The sequence below is a fragment of the Typopeltis vanoorti genome, chromosome 12, assembly GCF_054136105.1.
Source record: "Typopeltis vanoorti isolate ZY-2024b chromosome 12, IOZ_Tvanoo_1.0, whole genome shotgun sequence".
NCBI classification, from domain to species: domain Eukaryota; kingdom Metazoa; phylum Arthropoda; class Arachnida; order Uropygi; family Thelyphonidae; genus Typopeltis; species Typopeltis vanoorti.
Genome location: NC_143560.1, coordinates 36,869,176 through 36,887,771, shown reverse-complemented (window position 1 = coordinate 36,887,771; position 18,596 = coordinate 36,869,176). Strand labels below are relative to the sequence as shown.

At 34.6% G+C, this 18,596-nt stretch overlaps 1 protein-coding gene across 4 annotated transcripts in view; it reads left to right on the top strand.

The window, feature by feature from the left end:
- Window positions 1–18,596, top strand: part of LOC150100701 (sodium- and chloride-dependent glycine transporter 1-like) — a 285,409-nt gene that overhangs the window by 247,522 nt on the left and 19,291 nt on the right. For all 4 annotated transcript variants that reach the window (XM_090402061.1, XM_090402060.1, XM_090402059.1 and 1 more), the window contains one exon: window positions 4,640–4,739. In XM_090402061.1, coding sequence (XP_090258187.1) covers window positions 4,640–4,739 — 100 coding nt within the window. The remainder of the gene's footprint in view (window positions 1–4,639; window positions 4,740–18,596) is intronic.

Genomic DNA, 18,596 nt, shown 5'->3' with positions numbered 1-18,596 from the left:
ATAAATTATTTAAAATAAAGAGCCAATGCAGGATTTAATATCCCACATTGGCTCTGGGAGTGTGGAATTTAATATCCCCTTAATTTAAATAATGTTTACATTGCTGAAATGAAGCCTATTGGCTCTTTATTTTAAATAGTTTTGCTTATTATTTGAAATTCATATTTTAGAGCCTTAACAATTTGCTCATCAGAGCAAATTATTAAGGCTCTATTTTTGAGGGTGCTAATGATACCATTTTCTATCTTTGGATGGTGGTATGTCTACATTGTTGCATTGTCTCCATGTGAGTAGGTTTATGGTAGACAGTGGAGGATTGTCAGCCTGAAGTAAGGCATATGCCAAATGTATCCATTAGCAGACGTTTGCTAGGATTTTCAATTTCAGTGGTGAATTGAAAGCATCTGTTTTGTTTGTTGACTTGAAAGTTTAAAGTTTGGTAGTGATGTGGCTAAATTGCAGATATTTTCAACATATCTGAGTCAAACTTTGAATTTTAAAGTAGCTGAATCTCAAGCTCATTGCTCAAAAAATTCCATATAAAAGTTGGTTTATATGGATGATGATGTGAGGGCTGTGCATATGACCATATGTTTCATTTAGGTAGAAGTTCTTTTGCCACACAAAGTAACTAGAACAAAGTATGTGGACAAAGGGTCATGGTTTTACAGGAAATTTATTCTGTAAAAGAAGAACCATGGTAGTGATTGGTATATTTGTGAAAAGGGCAGATTGGTCAAAACTAAACTCTTCATTGTTGGGTGTAACATTCGTAATTTTGTTTGTGAAGTATTGTGTGTTTTTTTATATGGGATGGAGAATGATCTGCAAACTCCATTAGTGCCTGCTAGTTTTTTGGCTAAGTGATAATTGGAGCTGTTGATTACTTCAGCCATTGGCTGTAGTGGCTATTTTTGTGTATTTTTGAAAGATGATAAATTCTAGGAGTATGGGTAATGCAGTAAGTAAAAGCTGTTTATCAGCTACGTGATGAGACTTGAATAATTCTGTTTTTTTTGTGTTTGTTTTAATATTTTTTTTTATTATGGTTTATTTGAGTTATAGTGAACCATTGGTATGGGCTGTTCAGATACTAATAGGTTCATTTTTTCAAAAATAAGCTTTTTGTCTAGAACTGTAGCATTACCTTTTTCGGGTTTTGGTAATAACGACGTCTTTGTGTCTTTGTTAGTTGTTAGCAGTTTAATGGCTTTTATTTCCACTTTAGTGAGATTACTGCTTACTCATTTAATATTGAATAGTGTAATAGTGTATTTATCAGCAAGTTATGTATGGGGTGCATATCCCAGAAGAGGAAAGTCACTAGTGGTGTGCTGCAGGGGGGCCTGTTTGGAGACCATTGTTGTTTAACTTGTATATATATTAATGATACTGGGATTGGCTTAACTGGTGATACACAACTGTTGCAGGTGATGCAAAACTGGGAAGAGTGACATGGAATCAAGCAGATTGTATGGCTTTATAGGAGGACTTGAATAGATTGTATGAGTGGCTAATTGTATGGAACTGTCAGTTCAGTGTTGCAAAGTGCAACGTTCTGAAATTTGGCAAGCAATAATAGGATGCAAAGTATACTTTTGGTGGGGAAATTTTGAAGGAAGCTGAGGAGACAAGAGACCTTGGAGTGGTGGTGAACAAGAATCTGAAGTTCAGAGGTCACATTGCACAAGTTATGAAGTCATCATATTAGATTATGGCAATGATACAGAGCACCTTAATGACCTTAACATATAGAAATTAAGAGGTTATGATTTCATTGTATAAGGTCTCAGATCTCATATGGATTAGCATGCACAGATTTGGTCCCTTGGTTTTATGCTGATTAGGATATATTAGAAAGGGTTCAGAGAAACTGACTAAGGTAGTAACCAGTTTTTGGGATGTGTGATATGATCACAGATTGAAGGGATGCAATTTGCCAAGTTTTGTGAATAGAAGGAAGGGAGGAGATATGATTGAAACATTTAATTTAGTAAAGGGTTGCTACTGGGTTAATGTGGAAGAAATTTTTCATAGAATGGGAGAAGGGGATAGAACCAGGGGGACATCTCTGTGGGATGTATAAGAAAGGTGTGAGCAAGAACATGAGAAGCAGGTTTTTTGCATGGAGAATGGTTGGTGAGGGGAATGCATTACCTAATAATGTGGTGAATGTGGATACATTGAATGAGCTTAAATCACAATTTGATGGGCTTTGTATGTAACAATGTGTGCCTCTTGTGATAAGTATTTTGACTCCATGGATGTCTATTGTTAATAATAATAATAATAATAATAATAATATTACTTAGAACATCAGATGTGTCTGGCAGTATTTCATCACCTACACTAGTAGAAAAAAATTTTTGACCTCTTTCAGTGTAGCAGAAAATGAAGTTTGTTTACTGATCCTGGTTCAATACGTTGGGCCTTTGTAAGAAGAGGGTGTGGCTAGACAGTGTGATGACGGGGCTGTTGCTTATTGGTGGTTGGCGGCTTAATATTTCTTGTCATTATTTTAGTATTTGAAATTTGGCCATAAGATTTTGTTTTTATTTAAAATATCTTTTGTTGAGTTGTTGGTAATCCTCTTCTGAACATTCCAATTTTGATTTTAACTTCAAAACATGATTTTGATCAAGTACCAGATTTTTGCAGGCCTCTTGCATTTGATCTTGGAGAAAGACTTTCTTAGTATAGGCATAAATGCAGATTCTTTGAATAAAGTGACTTTTCACTTTAGCTTGATGAAATTAGATTGTTGTCTCTACATCATTTTGAAAAGGCTAGCCAACAGATCACAACAGAAACTTTAGATTATGTATCTTTAGATTACTATAGTGATTGCATTTCTTGTGGATCAAAATCTTCATGGATTATTATTATTATTAACATCCAACCTCCATGCATTCAGACTCATCGTGGGAACTACACACTCTTGCACACAGTGCTCATCCAACCATGCTGTAAATTGATTCAATGTGTCTACATCCACAACACACTCAGGCAATGCATTCCACTGACCAATCACTCTCCATGCAAAGAACCTGCTTCTCACTCCTCTGCTAGATCCTCTTTATACAGTTTCCAGCCATGGCTTCTTGTTCTACCCCCCCCTCCCATTTTATGAAAAATCTCTCCATGTCAACCTGATAACAACCAAGATTAGGGTTGTTATCAGGTGGTTATATTATAACAAAAGATTATGATAATCCTTTCTTTCATAATTTTATAACATCATTTCATAACAGCATTTGTTATGTAAAAATTATGGAGACAACTACCATGCTGGAGTAATAACTTTACTTTGGAATAAAACAACTACTCAGTGTTTTGCCTTGATATTAAGACTGTTATTCAACTACAATTCTGCTATGCTGAATGCAGGCATTCAACAATACCAGTAGGTCCAGAATAGTTTGGAATGACAGCAGTCCAATTTAATGTAAAGACAGTTGCTTTATTTCTAATGTTCATGTGTTACTAAATATTTTTTCTTTCTTTCTTTCTCTTTTTTTTTTCTTTTCATATACCATATAACCTCCTCGAGAGTACGAAGAAACTAGATGTGTTTTTTTTAAACAATACATAGAATAGTTTATCTATTTTTGTGTTCCTTCCCTTTAATTAGTCATAAAAAATTTATTACATCTCACAGTCAAGAAAGTTTTTAGCACAATACTGTGTATATATATATATATATATATATATATAATATATAATTTTACAGACACATGCACTGTGAAAAGAATGTATGAATACATTCATATATATTTTTTGGATACCACAATCTCACTCTATGATGAAGATCCCCTATCAAATAACAAATGCCTTTCTTAAAATCAGTATTTAAATTTTGTTATTAAATCAATAAATGACTCCTCGACCAATTTCTTTAATAACTTACTGTGATTTACTAAGCAACCATAACTCTAGAATGACTTCAGCAATAATAAGATTTTATAGTACTGTACCATATCATGTTATTAAAAGTTGTCCAGTTTAATTTGGAAATTAAACTGATTAAGATTGAATGAATTCTATCAAAAGTTCTTTCAGTTATAACTGTTGTTGATTGAAATGATGCTATAAAATGATTGTTCCTCATTGTTTGACATTTTAATAATTGCTAATCTGACAATGAAAAATTCTTCAGAAAATAGTCCTAGTATGAATATTAAAACTCAATGAAAGCAACATTTATTTTATGATCGTGGAATTCTGTAAATCAATTATCTGAGTCCCAAATATCCAGAACCTCAGTTAACCTTAAATGGGTTGGCATTCCTATAAGAGCACTCTAATTGTACATTTAGATAGGTGTCAGTTAAATTAATAAATAATAAATGGTTAGTAGTGAATCATTTTCCCCAAGTGACTGAATAATTGAGAGACTGTGGTGTATATTAAAATATAAGGAAAACTTGACTGGCATAAACAGTATTATAGAAATCTTATAAAATTGTTTTGTATTCTGTTTCTTGCTAATGAACTCATAAGAAACCAAAGAAGTATTATGCTATAGTGAATTTCTTTTAGAATAGGAAAAGTGTGAGTTCACTCTAATTCTATTTGCTATAGTGAGTTGACTATGTATATGAATTTGGTATTCAACTTTTTTTTTTCTTTTTGTTTTTAGGGAGGAATGTATGTACTGCAGTTGATGGATAACTATTGTGCTAGTTTTTCTGCTCTTTTTATTGGCCTTGTAGAGATAATTGTGATTGCTTGGATATATGGTAATCTGCTTTTCAGAGTTTATTATATGCTGTATTATTTATAAGTATTCTTCTAATGACAAAGAGTTATTTTGGTTACTGTTTCTTCTCATTAGAATATTTATATAAACTGCCCAATATAGTCAGGTAATTTAGTAAAATATACACTTTGTTGATTGGGTTCATTACTGCATCAGCCCTTCCTCTTGCTGATGTTAATAGTCACTGTAATAAATAATCTTGTAGTAAATGTATATATATATATATATTAAAATTGATCACAAAGATATGAAAACTGAAGATAACGATATTTGGGATTTATGAAGTATCTACTACTACTATTTTTATTATGTCACAACTCCAAGGAGTCTAAGGACTCATCAAGGGAGGGTATTCTGCTGTACTGCACACAACTTTGAAAATTACAATTATTTCGAAAATTTGTTAAATTAAGTAATCAGCACAACTTCATTTTACATAAAATAAGATAGGAGTTGGTTAGTTGATTTAATCAATCACCCAAAAATTATTGATTAAAATTTGATATGGTGAACCAAGAAGCAACAGTTGCAGTGGTATTGAGGTTGTGTAGTGTACGAGGTTCAGTAAACAGGGGATAAAATAAGACATTTCCACTAGTAATTGAAGGGGATGATTGTAAAATGTTTAGACCAATGTGATTAGTAATTAAACAATAGGTGATCATTATACAAGATTTTAATTATGGATACATAGATTTTAAAAAAATGGAAATATGGGGTTAAGATGATTGAATTCAGTGAATTTCATATGGATTATTGCTTAATGAAGCATATGATCAAGATACTATAAAAGACATTGTAGTATCTCTAGATGCACTAGTAAAGAAAGCATCAATGTTGCTTCCATGTGGTGAGAGAGGGCCAGATATGCATATTCCCTTGAGGAAAGAGACTGTGTGAGCTACAGAGTAGAAGACTGTGATAGAGAGAAATGGTTTGGATCTACTGGTATCCTGTATGACCTTATCAAAAGTTTGTAGTTTTCTGTCATATCACCTCTCTTTTCCTGTTTGCTAATGTCTGCAGTCCAAGCATTCTCATTCTTAACCTGTACTCTCCTTTGCAGCCTCTTCACCATATTGCCATCACCTCACAAATCAGATCTGCATACAATAGTTCCAGGTGAGGTTGTACAGAGGCCTTGTAAAGAGACAAAATGACTTCCATATCAATCCATAACAAATCCTTACATATCAGTGTTCATTTCAGTTATCCTCTGAGTTGTGTGTGCATCTTTGGTGTACCTTCCCTGGACCTCAACTTTCTATATAGTAAAACTCCAGGATCCGTAGCCTAATCAGTTTCGTCTAGCATAATCCACCAATATAATATTCCATTGAATATCTTAACACACCAAAGTTCGTAACATTACATTTACTAACATTGAACTGACAACCACTTCTACATGCTCACAGTTCCAGCCTATTCATATCATTCTGCAATTGATGTATTCATATTCCTGATTACCCTGCCTGCCTATTTTTGCATTATCATGAAACAGTGCTATGTTTCCTAACAAATCCTTGCCAGTATCATTCATGTAAGGATGGAATAACAATGGACCAAGAACTGATCCCTGGAGTATGCCACTGGTCAACTTAAAACCTTAAATCTTGCAGACTCATATCCCCCCCTCCCATCAGGAGAGCTTCTGATCTCTCATTACTGAGGAAGAATTCTTTTCCCCCCCATTAGTTGGAGAGGTTTGTATACTTCTCTCATGGTAATCCAGTACATTACATCTTGGGAGAGTGTATACTGCAGGATAGAAGGCTGGCTGTTACATAAGTGGTAGGATATGGGATTGGATTATAAACTATTGGCATGACTAAAAGGATGGCTGACTGACTGACAAATATCAAAAAGTGGTGTATGGGAGGGGGGGTGCTATTATGGTTGGCTGAGTGCTTATCATAATGGAACTCCCCCCCCCCCACACACACACCACTTTTTGATATTTGTAAGTCAGTCAGCCATCCTCTTAGTCATGCCAATAGTTTATAATCTAATCCCATATCCTACCACTTATCTAAGCCAGCCTTCCATCCTGCCAAAGCCTTAGGAAAATCAAAAAAGCATCACTGCATATATTTCCCCTTGTCTAGCTCAAGTGTGTTATAAATTATAAGTAATTATAAATGTGAGCAAGTTACTTAAACATTACCTTCCCTTAGTAAACTCATGCTGCTTGTTGCAAACTGTCAATCCATTTCTGTACATGAGACCATGTTTGGACTTTCCCCTCACATGTTATGTAAGTCTGAAAAACTCTTTTTGAAAAACTTTCCCCAAACTTCATGTAGTACAGTTGCTTTATAATAAATTTATGATACAGAATTTTAAGACCACCTACAGTCAAAAATTGTAAACTGCTCTGCATCTATCTCTAGAGGGTGCAATGGTGGGACATTAGTTTTTTTGTTCATTATAATTTTTAATTGCTTCTCTAATTATTTGATTGTTAGTGTCTTGTTCAATGAGATAGGAGTGGAATAAATTGGTATGTCCTTTTTGTTTTTGTTGCATTCTAATATTGTCATATGTTGCCAGCCTGGTTAGCTGAGTGGTTAGCATATCCTCTCTAATCTAATCAAAGCTCTGGGTTTGAATCTCATTCTGGATGGAATTTGAATCTGGAAATGAATTTCATCATTCAGTGTGAGATCACCACCCTGCTTATTGGAGACCTGACGTGGCTTGATAAAAGTTCCATGTTTGGGTTTGTTAAAGGGATATCATGCTTTACTTACTAACTTATGTACTATAATAAGGTGACAAATGTATTGTACAAGCAGTGTTTCAAGACTATGCAAAAAAATTTTTAAAAAAATACAGAAACAAATCCTTAGTCCACTTGCAATACTAATGTAAAAATAATGATAAATAATGAAAAAAATAATAGTCATAATAATAATAGTATTATTATTATTATTATTATGACTATTATAATGAATATTTGCTAACACCCAAGCCTTTTTACACATTTGGACAGTAGAATTTAGTATACATACTGAGGATTGAAAATATAGGATGTGTGTTAGTAGAATTAAAAAAAAAGTTCTTCAGATGACACATTACAAACATAGTAAAGACCACACAGAGGTTTGCGAGAGAGAAAGAGGCAGACAGATACCAACTAGTTACAAAAAGGACATAACTGTTGCAGTTTTTTGAGAGCTTTGTATTAACTTTGTATTAACAGCAACAAGGAATCATTTTTGCATTTCAGTATTACCATTATATATGTAAACTTTTTTATATATATATCAATAAATTTGGTTTATCTCTTCATTTTTTTTCTTTATTTGAAATGGAAATGCATAATTATTTATTCTGTTATGTTGTTATTATTGCATGCAAATCCCTCTGGAGTCAGAAGACTTATTGAGAAAAGTCCACACCATCCACACAATGCCCATCATACCTCTCTTTAGAATGCATTCAACAAAAGCACTCACGAGATGCTGGAAACACATTTCATTCATTCATTCACCATTCTCCAAGTGAAATATGTAGTCCTCTGAGGCCCTTGCTCAGCACACTCATGCTCAATTTCTAACTCCTTGTAATACACCCTTTAGTCAAGTGCTAAAAAATTTCTTCCTTGAGAAGTAGGTAAATAGCCTTTTGATCCTATACAGAGAACAGAATGGCTTTGGTTAGAGGTAGGTTTTTGCTTTTGCAAGGTACTCACATTCTATAATTGATTGATATTTATGGGTATTCAAGAAACTACAGTAAATATGGAGGCATAAAAATGTTACATAAAATGTTACTGTACTACATAATTCAGAAGGCTTAGAGACGTTATCATCCCAGGTGATTGGAGTAGAGTTCTCATTTTACCTTTCTGTAAAAAATGGGAATAAAATTGAATGTCTTAATTTCAGAGGGATTTTCTTGCTAGATGTCTAGATGTTCAGAAGCTAGATGCTTCTGAATCATTGGGGAAAAAAACCGTTCAAGACATATGATGAAACGATTCAAGCCAAACAGAGGTTTCTAGAATCAGTTTTCTACTTCTTGACAATAGTCAAGAAATCATGGTAATAAAAAAAGCATGTATATGTTTTGCTGATTTTGAAAAAGCATATTGTACTGTAGTGTAAATGGAGCCATAACCATAACATATGCTTAAGTTAGTGATTTATTTCAGTGAATGGAGGATTTTTTGATGTTAATTTGATATTAAATCAGATCCTGATGCTCTATCCATTATTAAAAAATATTTAATATGACTAATAAACTTTGAAGATTTATGGCAGATTTATTTAAGAGGATGATATCATCTGTAAAGAGTAAAGAACTAAGTTTAATATTCCTCATTTTGATATCATATAGAATATTACTTTCCTTAATAGTAGTACATGTAACCAGTAGCACAGTTCCGAAGAGAGTGGAAAGACTATAAAATTGTTCCACTGCATAAAGGTGCTGAAAAGGCTCTGTCTACAAATTATAGACTAATCTGTATATCTGGAGTTGTGATTAAGATATTGGAAAGATTAGAACTAGGACAGATGAGTTGATAGCAGCAGTATTCTCTGCGATTGTCAGCATGGGTTTGTTAAAGGATCATGCTTTACCAACTTAACATGCTTTACCAAAAGTTACAAATGTATTAGACAAGGAATATGCATATGCAGCAGTAGACTTAGATTTTGCAAAAGCCTTTGATAGACTGCCACACAACAAACTTTTAAATAAATTAAATTGAAACAGATGGGATTGAATAACAGACTAGTGAGTTGGATCGATGACTGCTGTCAGATAGGTATCAGAAAGTTGTATATGGATGATATGCAACTGTTTGCAGATGATGCAAAATTGGAGAGAACAACACAGAGTCAAGCAGATGGCATGTCCTTTGGGAAGACTTGAATAAATTGTCTGAATGGGCATGTAAGCAGAACTGTCAGTTCAATGTTGCAAAGTGTAAGGTTTTCAAATTTCATATTTGAAATAAGCAAATGATGGGCTGCATAGTATAAACTTGGTGGGGCATCTTTGAAGGAGGTAGAGGAGATGAGAGATCTGGTAGTGGTGGTGGAAAAGGACCTGAAATTCAGGGACCATGTTGTACTAGTTGTGAAGTTATCACATCAGATAGTGGCAATGATGTGGAGGACCTTGACATGCAGAAATGAAGATGTTATGATTCCATTGTATAAGGCCTTGATCAGGAATCATATGGATTATTTTGCATGGATTTGGTCACCTGGTTATCATATGATGAGATATGTTAGAAAGGGTCCAGAGAAGATTTGCAAAGATGGTAACTGGTCTTTTGAATGTAGAGTGTAAAGACAGATTGCAAGAATGTAATTTGCAAAGTCTTGTGAATAGGAGAAGGGGGAGAGAATATATAAGTTGATCAGAGGTTGTTACCAGGTTAACATGAAAGAAATTTTCACAGAATGTGAGAGGTGGGCAGAACGAGAGGCCATCCCTGGAAACTGTATAAGAAGAGTGCGAACAAAGGAGTGAGGAGAAAGTTCTTTACTTGGAGAGTGGTTGGTGAATGGAATGCATTGCCTGAGTGTGTTGTATATAAAAACACATTGAATCAGTTTAAGATACAGTTGGATGAGCTTTGTGTGTACTTCCCACAATGAATCTCTGACTCGATGGAGGTCAGATGTTAATAATAATTAAAAATCATTATTACTATTCAAAATACTGAAAACTAAGCTAATCTTTGGTAGATGTAGTCATCACCAAAACAGATGTTAGAAATGAAAATTGCAGGAAAAGAGATAAGATAAAACTGGATTGATGAATTTAGGAATGCCTTAAGATACAGAAATTATTTAAAGTATGTTGTATTTCAGAACCCTGCACACATGAGCAGTGTGGATTTTTACCATTGGCAGAAATTATAGATAGATAATTATAGAAATAATATATTGGCAGAAAAAAAAAAGAATAGATCAGTTTGAAAAAAATGATAGAAAATCAGTAATGAAATCTATATTGAGCTGCCATGGCATCTGGTATTCCCTCTCCATGAACAATTTGCCCTTTGGTTGGAAAGACCTGAATTTGAATTCTGTTTATGTTATAAGGCATTTTCAATGAAGGGTTTGATAGTCTCATATGAGGGTAGTAAGCCTCCCACCCACCCCCTCCACCCCAAAACTTGGGTTTTTAATCTTGTAAAACAGGCAAACAGGTTAGAGAACATTAACAGATATAATATACTGATCACAGTGTATTATTCTGCTTAGTTGCTTCATTCATAATTACAATCAAATCCAAGAATTTTATGTTATCTCCAGGATGCTTTGTTTCACCAGTGTGTGAAATAGAGACTGCTATTAATTGGGGAAGGGGGGGGGGGGAGAGATTAAATAAGTTTCCCATTTACTGCTAAAGAGAAGCCAGGATTTTAAGTAATCTTTGTGGGTACTTTTTTTCCCACCCACCCAAATTTTACGGAATGTGCTGAGTAAATCATTGTTTAAGTGAGAGAGAGAGAGAGAAAGATGTAACTCCTGGAAATTACAAAAGTTAAGCTAATCCATTTAGAATAGTTGTCACTATTCTAAGAAGAGGAATTTCTTGACTAAAGATCTTGAGTATTCAGATAGGTAAAGATAAGTTTTCTTTCCAAAAAGTATGGTGTATTGATTTTTAATGGGCATTAAGTCAATTGCAGAATGGTACTGAGATTAACATTGAGGAGCTGACAGTGTATACATATGATTGCAGTTTGTTTATATATTGTTGTAAGGCTTCCAAAAGGAGCATGTGCAGTACAGTGTCATCAGCAAAACTAGGTAGGAAATTGCATTGAATTGTTGTAAAGATACAAAGAAAAAAAAAGTGAAAGAGTAGAAAAGTATAATGAAAGGTATATAGCATACATAATAAGCAGGAAATAGCTAAAGAATTAAAACCATCCAAATGTAAAAGGCAAAAAAAAATCATACATTGGGAGCTTGCTTAGAAGTCATTTATGTGAAACCCAGTAAATTGCCTTTCAAGCTGTCAGTAGAAAAGTCTAAATTTGTCTGAACATTTGGCACATTTTACAAAGATGAGTAATATTTTCTGTAGAATAGCAGCTTTTCAGTCCATATCAGCAGTTATTGCTAATCATTCAAAAGACTTCCAGGTAGTGTAGATGTTTACTGTTAAAGGATTTCTCTATTATTTAAAAAAAAAAGGATTGAAGTGAGAAAGATTGAAATGTTTGAGAGCAATGGCACCATAATTTGATGGTAAAGGTTTGTCTCTCTTTTTAGGAATAGGCTGGATAAGGACTAATTTCCAAGCTTCAGGATAAATATCAGTGAAATGGGAGTGTGTTACAACAATTGGAAAGAAACCATCAGGAGCCGAAGACTTTTTATGTATCCAGACTGTTCAAGATTCTTCTGATCTCTTTCTGTCAAAAGATCAGAAGAGGCATTGATGTGGCATATTTGATATGGTAGGAAGTGAATTGTCTAACTCAGTGGTTGTCTGAATTGCAGCATGCATGCCATTTGTGGCATGCCAAGGTGTTCTTGTGTTGTGGCACAGCATAAAAATTATGAATTAATTTTTATGTACTTCATATTTTATAAGATGTTAATTAATTTTAACAAAACTGAATTTATTGCATTTTAAATTCTCTGAAATATATCTCATTGCGATTACTATGATTTTCTAGCAAAAGGATTTTCTTTTTATGTTACTAAAGAAAGAGCTAAAAGGCTTCATTTCGGCAATGTCAAATGACATAATTTATGCCATTTTATGTAATTTTACATGGCCAAAATGAAGCCTTTTGACTCTTTCTTTAGTAATTATTTTTATGTACTGACCGAGAGTTCACTTGCATAAAATACATTTCTCCAACATTTCAATTTCCTTAGTACTGAATGAGAGTTTTTGCTCTCTTAAGGTTTCTGCCTGATTTTTGAAGAGAACCACCACTTCAAAACAGCTGTCAGCCAATGAAACCATTATCAAATGGACTAATAAAAGGTGAATATATGGACACTTGGGCATCACCATTGTCTTTTAAGTAGTCCAAGCTAAGGCAATTCAGGGATGCCGAGGATTGTATTCTCGTAAGCTCTCAGGTCAACTTACAAAACTTTCATAGTTTCTACAAACATTCAGCTTTGAAATTATGTTGAATTTAATATCCACTTTGCCTATGTTTTTTATTGTTACTCAAAAAAAAAAAAAAAAAAAGCACTATCAGATGGCTGATTGACTCTGATTTCATGTTTCTTTAGGATTATTTTAAATTGGGCAAAAAAGGTTGGAATTCAACCAGCATGAGCCTCTTCAAGCCCTATTAGTGAAAAATGTATACGCATGCACTTGTGTGTGTCCATACATGCATGTAGTTCTGATGCATTTTCAATGAACAATATGTATAAATTTCTGTACACATTTATATGATATTGCACATTAAGAATGCATTATTATTATGCTTATCTACAATTTACATATCGTTGGATGTGCATGTATGTATTTATGAATATTATCATAACATATAATATATTTTATGACATGAGGAACCTTTATCAGGCCTTTTCACTCAAATAGCTAGTAAGTTAGATGGCATCATATGGAAGTGGAGGATTTTTTTTTTCTTCTCGAACCTTTGGTTTTTCATCCCTCAGAATAGGGGTGACCCAATCCTGTGAACACACAATTTTATATACATAAAAAAAAAAATATATTTACCTCTAGAGGAATGGCAAGTTGGCTGCATTAAATTGCCTCAAGTTTCTAATCAGGGAACTCAATCCATCTTGGATGGATGATTTGTTTAGAAGGAAAAAAACTTTAATAAGACATTGAATGAACAAATGAACAGTTCAAACAAATATGAAATCTGATTCATTAAAATATCAAACCAAAGTTGTACTCTCAAGTATTTGGAATTAATGCTTCTGCATGTATGCATTTAGTTCAACATTCTTTCCATGAAGAAATACCTTTCAAATGCAGTCTCTGATATGGCTAAAAGTCCTCATTGCATTTTTTAATTATGCTATATAATCAAAACTTTTGATTATGTAAAAAGATAGTAAAAAAAAAAAAGGTAACGTTGGGGCATATTATCTAAATCGGAAGATGCAATACTAATAGATACCACAATGTTTGCCCAAAAATTTCAGCATGAGTTGAACTGAATGTGGTAGTTTCTGGTGTACTAAGTTCTCTAATTGGATGTAATTTGCCTGAGAAGCAAGTTCAAATCTTATCTTGTGACAAAGGATTTTCTTGACATTTTCAGGCAATGCTAATTTAGCTAGACTTAGAAGTGGAAAGGCCACTTTGCATTGGCAACTTAGTTTTCCTCCTATAAAACAGACAAATAAGATTGAATATACATTCTGTTGAACAGCCAGAGAGTGCACTAATGCTTGACTGTCTTCGCTGCCTCAAAGATAACTGACTAGCTATCCAGCCAGTCTGGCATATTTAATGGTGCAGAAGCTTCAAAGCTTCTCAATACATAAGATATCTTTCATCAAATAATTTTGCACTTTAAATTTTTTAAATTAAAAACAAGGTTTGATAATTTTAACATTTTGTTTCAATAAATGACAGTGTTAAAGAATTATTACTTTATTCATGCTAAAAGCAATTAGCAGCCATCATTATTCATATTTAATTCTTACTAATACTGTGTAAAATGTTGACATTGAAATAAGAATGGGAATTTATGACTCTGATCATTATGTATCAAGTCCTTGCAGAAGTTATACTGGCCTGCTTAAAACCAAAATCGCAATAGTAGTAGTAGTATATAATAATAAGCCTTACAAGCATGTATTGTATTTGCATTTTGTAAAAGGGTGTCCATGTGAAATTATCAAATTAAAAATCAGATTGATACTGCATAATTTTATATTTTGATATAAGGAAGCTATTTGGTTACCCAAATAACTCCCTTTTATCAAAATAATTTCTCCAGAAATTTTTTTTTAGATGTTCTTTCTTGGCATCCTATTCATTATGGTCTGCTGTTGATTTGCCATTGTCATTTAACAGATCAACAGAATTTTTACAATTTGAGAGAGTTTAAAATTTATCACAACTTATTTCCAGATAACTTCTGTCCTCTCAGAGTGGAGAAATGGGAGGGAAGTGGCAACTAATGTTGAAAGCATATGGTGTGAGGTAGAGGTGGGCAGGACAGGATATTTAGTGGGGTGTTGCTACAAGCCAGGGAGCATACAAGTGAAGAGCAGGAGATGTTTAGGCAGTTGAGTTTGATAAGTTGCAAGAAGAATGATTGTTATGGGATATTTTAACTATAGCAGTATAAATTGGGAAGAGGAAACTGCATGTAGTATTAAGGAAATGGAATTTCTGGAATTCATGAAGGACAAATGTGTCTTAGGCAACATGTAGTAAAAAGAACATGAGGTTCAAAAGTTTTAGATTTGGTCATAGCATCAGAAGAGCTGATTATATCTGAGACAGCATCTCTGCTCCCGGTTGGAGAGAGTGATCATGTGGTTTTGACTTGGAAGATGAATAGACATGCAGGAGTATCAGAGAGAGAGAGGAATATATGTGGAATTATAAGACAGGTGATTATAATAGTCTTAGATATCAACTTGGAGCAGTTTCATGGTGGGAGGAATTGAAAGGGCAAGATATGATCAGTGCTCGAGAACTTGTGAAGGAATATTTATGAGCAGCAATAGCAAGCTGTATACAGCGAGTGAAGAAGAGAACACAATTTGGGGTAAAGTGGACAAATAATATCAAACAGGAACTGCAGGTAAAAAAGAGGTTATGGAAGAGATATAAGGAGAGGGGTTGAGAGTAGATACATGAAGAATATAAGGCTCAGGCCAGGAAAGTGACTAGTATGGTAAGGAAGGCAAAACTGGAATATGAGAAGAGATCATCTCTGAGATTCAAAGAAAATCCTAAGGAATTTTTTGCTATGTGGCCAGTATCAGCAGAAATGATTGTGGAAGAACGACATTCTCAGATAAAAATGGGAATAGAGTGACTTAAAGGACATAGTGGAGCTGTTCAACGAACACTTTATTGGGGTATTTCATCCTGGAGCAGTAGGTTTTAATACTATAGGGATGGGGGCAGAAGTGAAAGAAGAGAGTGTTGTTTCAAATAGTGAGTTACTCTGGATTTTGCCACGGTTTTTGAGAGAATGTGCTAAAAACTGATAGCTCTATTGACCTGATAGTGCCATTGCATAAAGTTGGTAGCAGACTGAAAGTGTCAAACTATAGACCAGTTTGTCGGTAGTGGTTAAGATCTTAGAAGAATTAGTGAGGGATCATTTACAGCATTGAGCACATGAGTGTAAGTGTAGTCTGCATGGATTTGTTGGGGTGCTCTTGTTTTAGTAATATGATTGCCTTTTATAATAAAGTGAGAAGAGCAGTTGATGAGGGAAAGGTATATTCTGCCATTATTTTGGATTTTACAAAGGCATTTGACAGGGTATCACATGATAAGCTGATATTTAAGTTGCAGCACAGTTTTAGATATCAGATTAGTGAATTGAATTTGGGATTGGCTATCTGATAGGTATCAGAGAGTTGTGAATGGGAGGGAACAGTATCAAGGAGGCAGATGTCTAACAGATAAGCTTAGGCGTTGCTGGTTATTCATTACTTATTTTTTCACGGTATTAACAACACCACAAACACTTTTATCAACAAGGATGTTTTATTAACGCTAATATTTCGCCGATTTTCAAATCAGCATCATCAGAGCACAACACACATGTAAACGCGACAGTGAGTGAAACAATATAATTGCAGAAAGACAAAAGATCTAAAGTCCTATTTTTGGCGCCCTCTAACGGGAAAAAAAAAAAAAAAAAAAAAAAAAAAAGCAGCAGCAGTTATCCAGGAGTTTTTCTTAGGATAACCGTCTCCCAAATTTTTGGCAAATTAGGTAGGTGACAAAGTCACCTACCTAAACAGCCAACACCCCAAAATTCACTTCACAGTAGAAAAAGAATCAAATAACTGTTTACCATTTCTTGACACATTAGTCACCCGCCTTTCAGATGGATCACTATCTTTTTCTATTTACAGGAAGCCTACACACACAGGAAGATACCTACATAAACAATCACATCATCATCCAGTCCAACAGTACGGCATTTTAAAAACACTGACACACAGAGCCAGAGCCATTTGTTCTAACGATACAGCTCTGACCACTGAACTCCAGTACCTGCGCCATACGTTCTTAGCCAACGGCTACAATCCCTACAAAATAGAAAAAATACTATATAGGCCCATTATTCTGCCCTCCCCTAATACACAAGAATACAACATGACCATTTCTATTCCCTATATCAGAGGTACATCGGAAAAGATAGCCAAAGTATTGGTGAAACATGGCCTTCGCACCACCTTCAAGCCTCATGTCAAGCTGGCAACTCTGATCCGCTCACCAAAGGATAAACTTCACCCTTTAGCACACCCAGGAGTGTATGAAGTTCCATGTGACTGTGACTTGGCCTATTATGGGCAAACAGGAAGATCAGTGAACATCCGCCTGGAAGAACATGAAAGATACATTCGCTACTATTACTATGGCAAGTCGGGACTGGCAGACCACGCTTTGGACACTCCTTCACACAGGATTAGATGGAGAAAAACGAATGTGCTATTTAGGAGTCGTTATAGATCTGAAAGACTATTTTTTGAGTCAGCAATGGCTTTGAAGAATTCTCCCAACCTTAACAAATATGGTTGCATTAATTTGCCAAAAATTTGGGAGACGGTTATCCTAAGAAAAACTCCTGGATAACTGCTGCTGCTTTTTTTTTTTTTTTTTTTTTTTTTTTTTCGTTAGAGGGCGCCAAAAATAGGACTTTAGATCTTTTGTCTTTCTGCAATTATATTGTTTCACTCACTGTCGCGTTTACATGTGTGTTGTGCTCTGATGATGCTGATTTGAAAATCGGCGAAATATTAGCGTTAATAAAACATCCTTGTTGATAAAAGTGTTTGTGGTGTTGTTAATACCGTGAAAAAATAAGTAATGAAGGAGGCAGATGGTTACAAGGTTGTAGGTGGGGGGAGTCCCACAGGGCTTAGTATTGGGACCTGTATTGTTTAGCCTTTATATCAATGACATTGTCAGTAGATTGCAGGGGGGGATATTCAGTTGTTTTGCAGATGATTTGAAGGTTTATTAGTAATACTGCAGATGAGGTAGCCCTGCAAGAGGATTTGAATAAACTGGACAGATGGGCAAATAAATGGGGATGTCAGTTTAATGCAGCTAAATGTCAAGTCTTGAAGTTTGGGATACATCGATGAGAGGTTGCATACTTTGTTGTAGGAAGTGGGGGAAGGCAAGGGATCTGGGGGGTGATGGTTGATAGAAACTTGAAATTCGGGGAACATATGGCAAAGGTGGTTAAAGTAACCCAGAGGATTTCTGCATACTGAGAAGGATGTTGACCTACAAAGATAAGAGTTGTCATTCAATTGTATAAAGCCCTGATCAGACTACACATGGAGTATTGTGCTCAAATTTGGTCCCCAGGATTTGAAGGGGATAAATTAACCATGGAAAGAGTGCAGAGGTGGATAACAAAGATAATGTCAGTACTGTACAATATTAGTTATGGGGATAGGCTGAGGGAATGTGGACTGTGAAGTTTGGTGGATAGAAGGAGAGGAGATACGATTGAGACTTTTAAACTGCTGAAAGGTAGTTTCAGGGTTGACACTCAGGAGTTTTTTCATTTAGTGGAACAGGAGAAAGGAGTGAGGACAAGGGGCTATCCTTGGAAGTGTGGAAGGTTGATGAACTGTGGATGCATTGTATGATAGAGTGACGAGAGCACAAACAGTTAATGAGTTCAAGTTGTGGT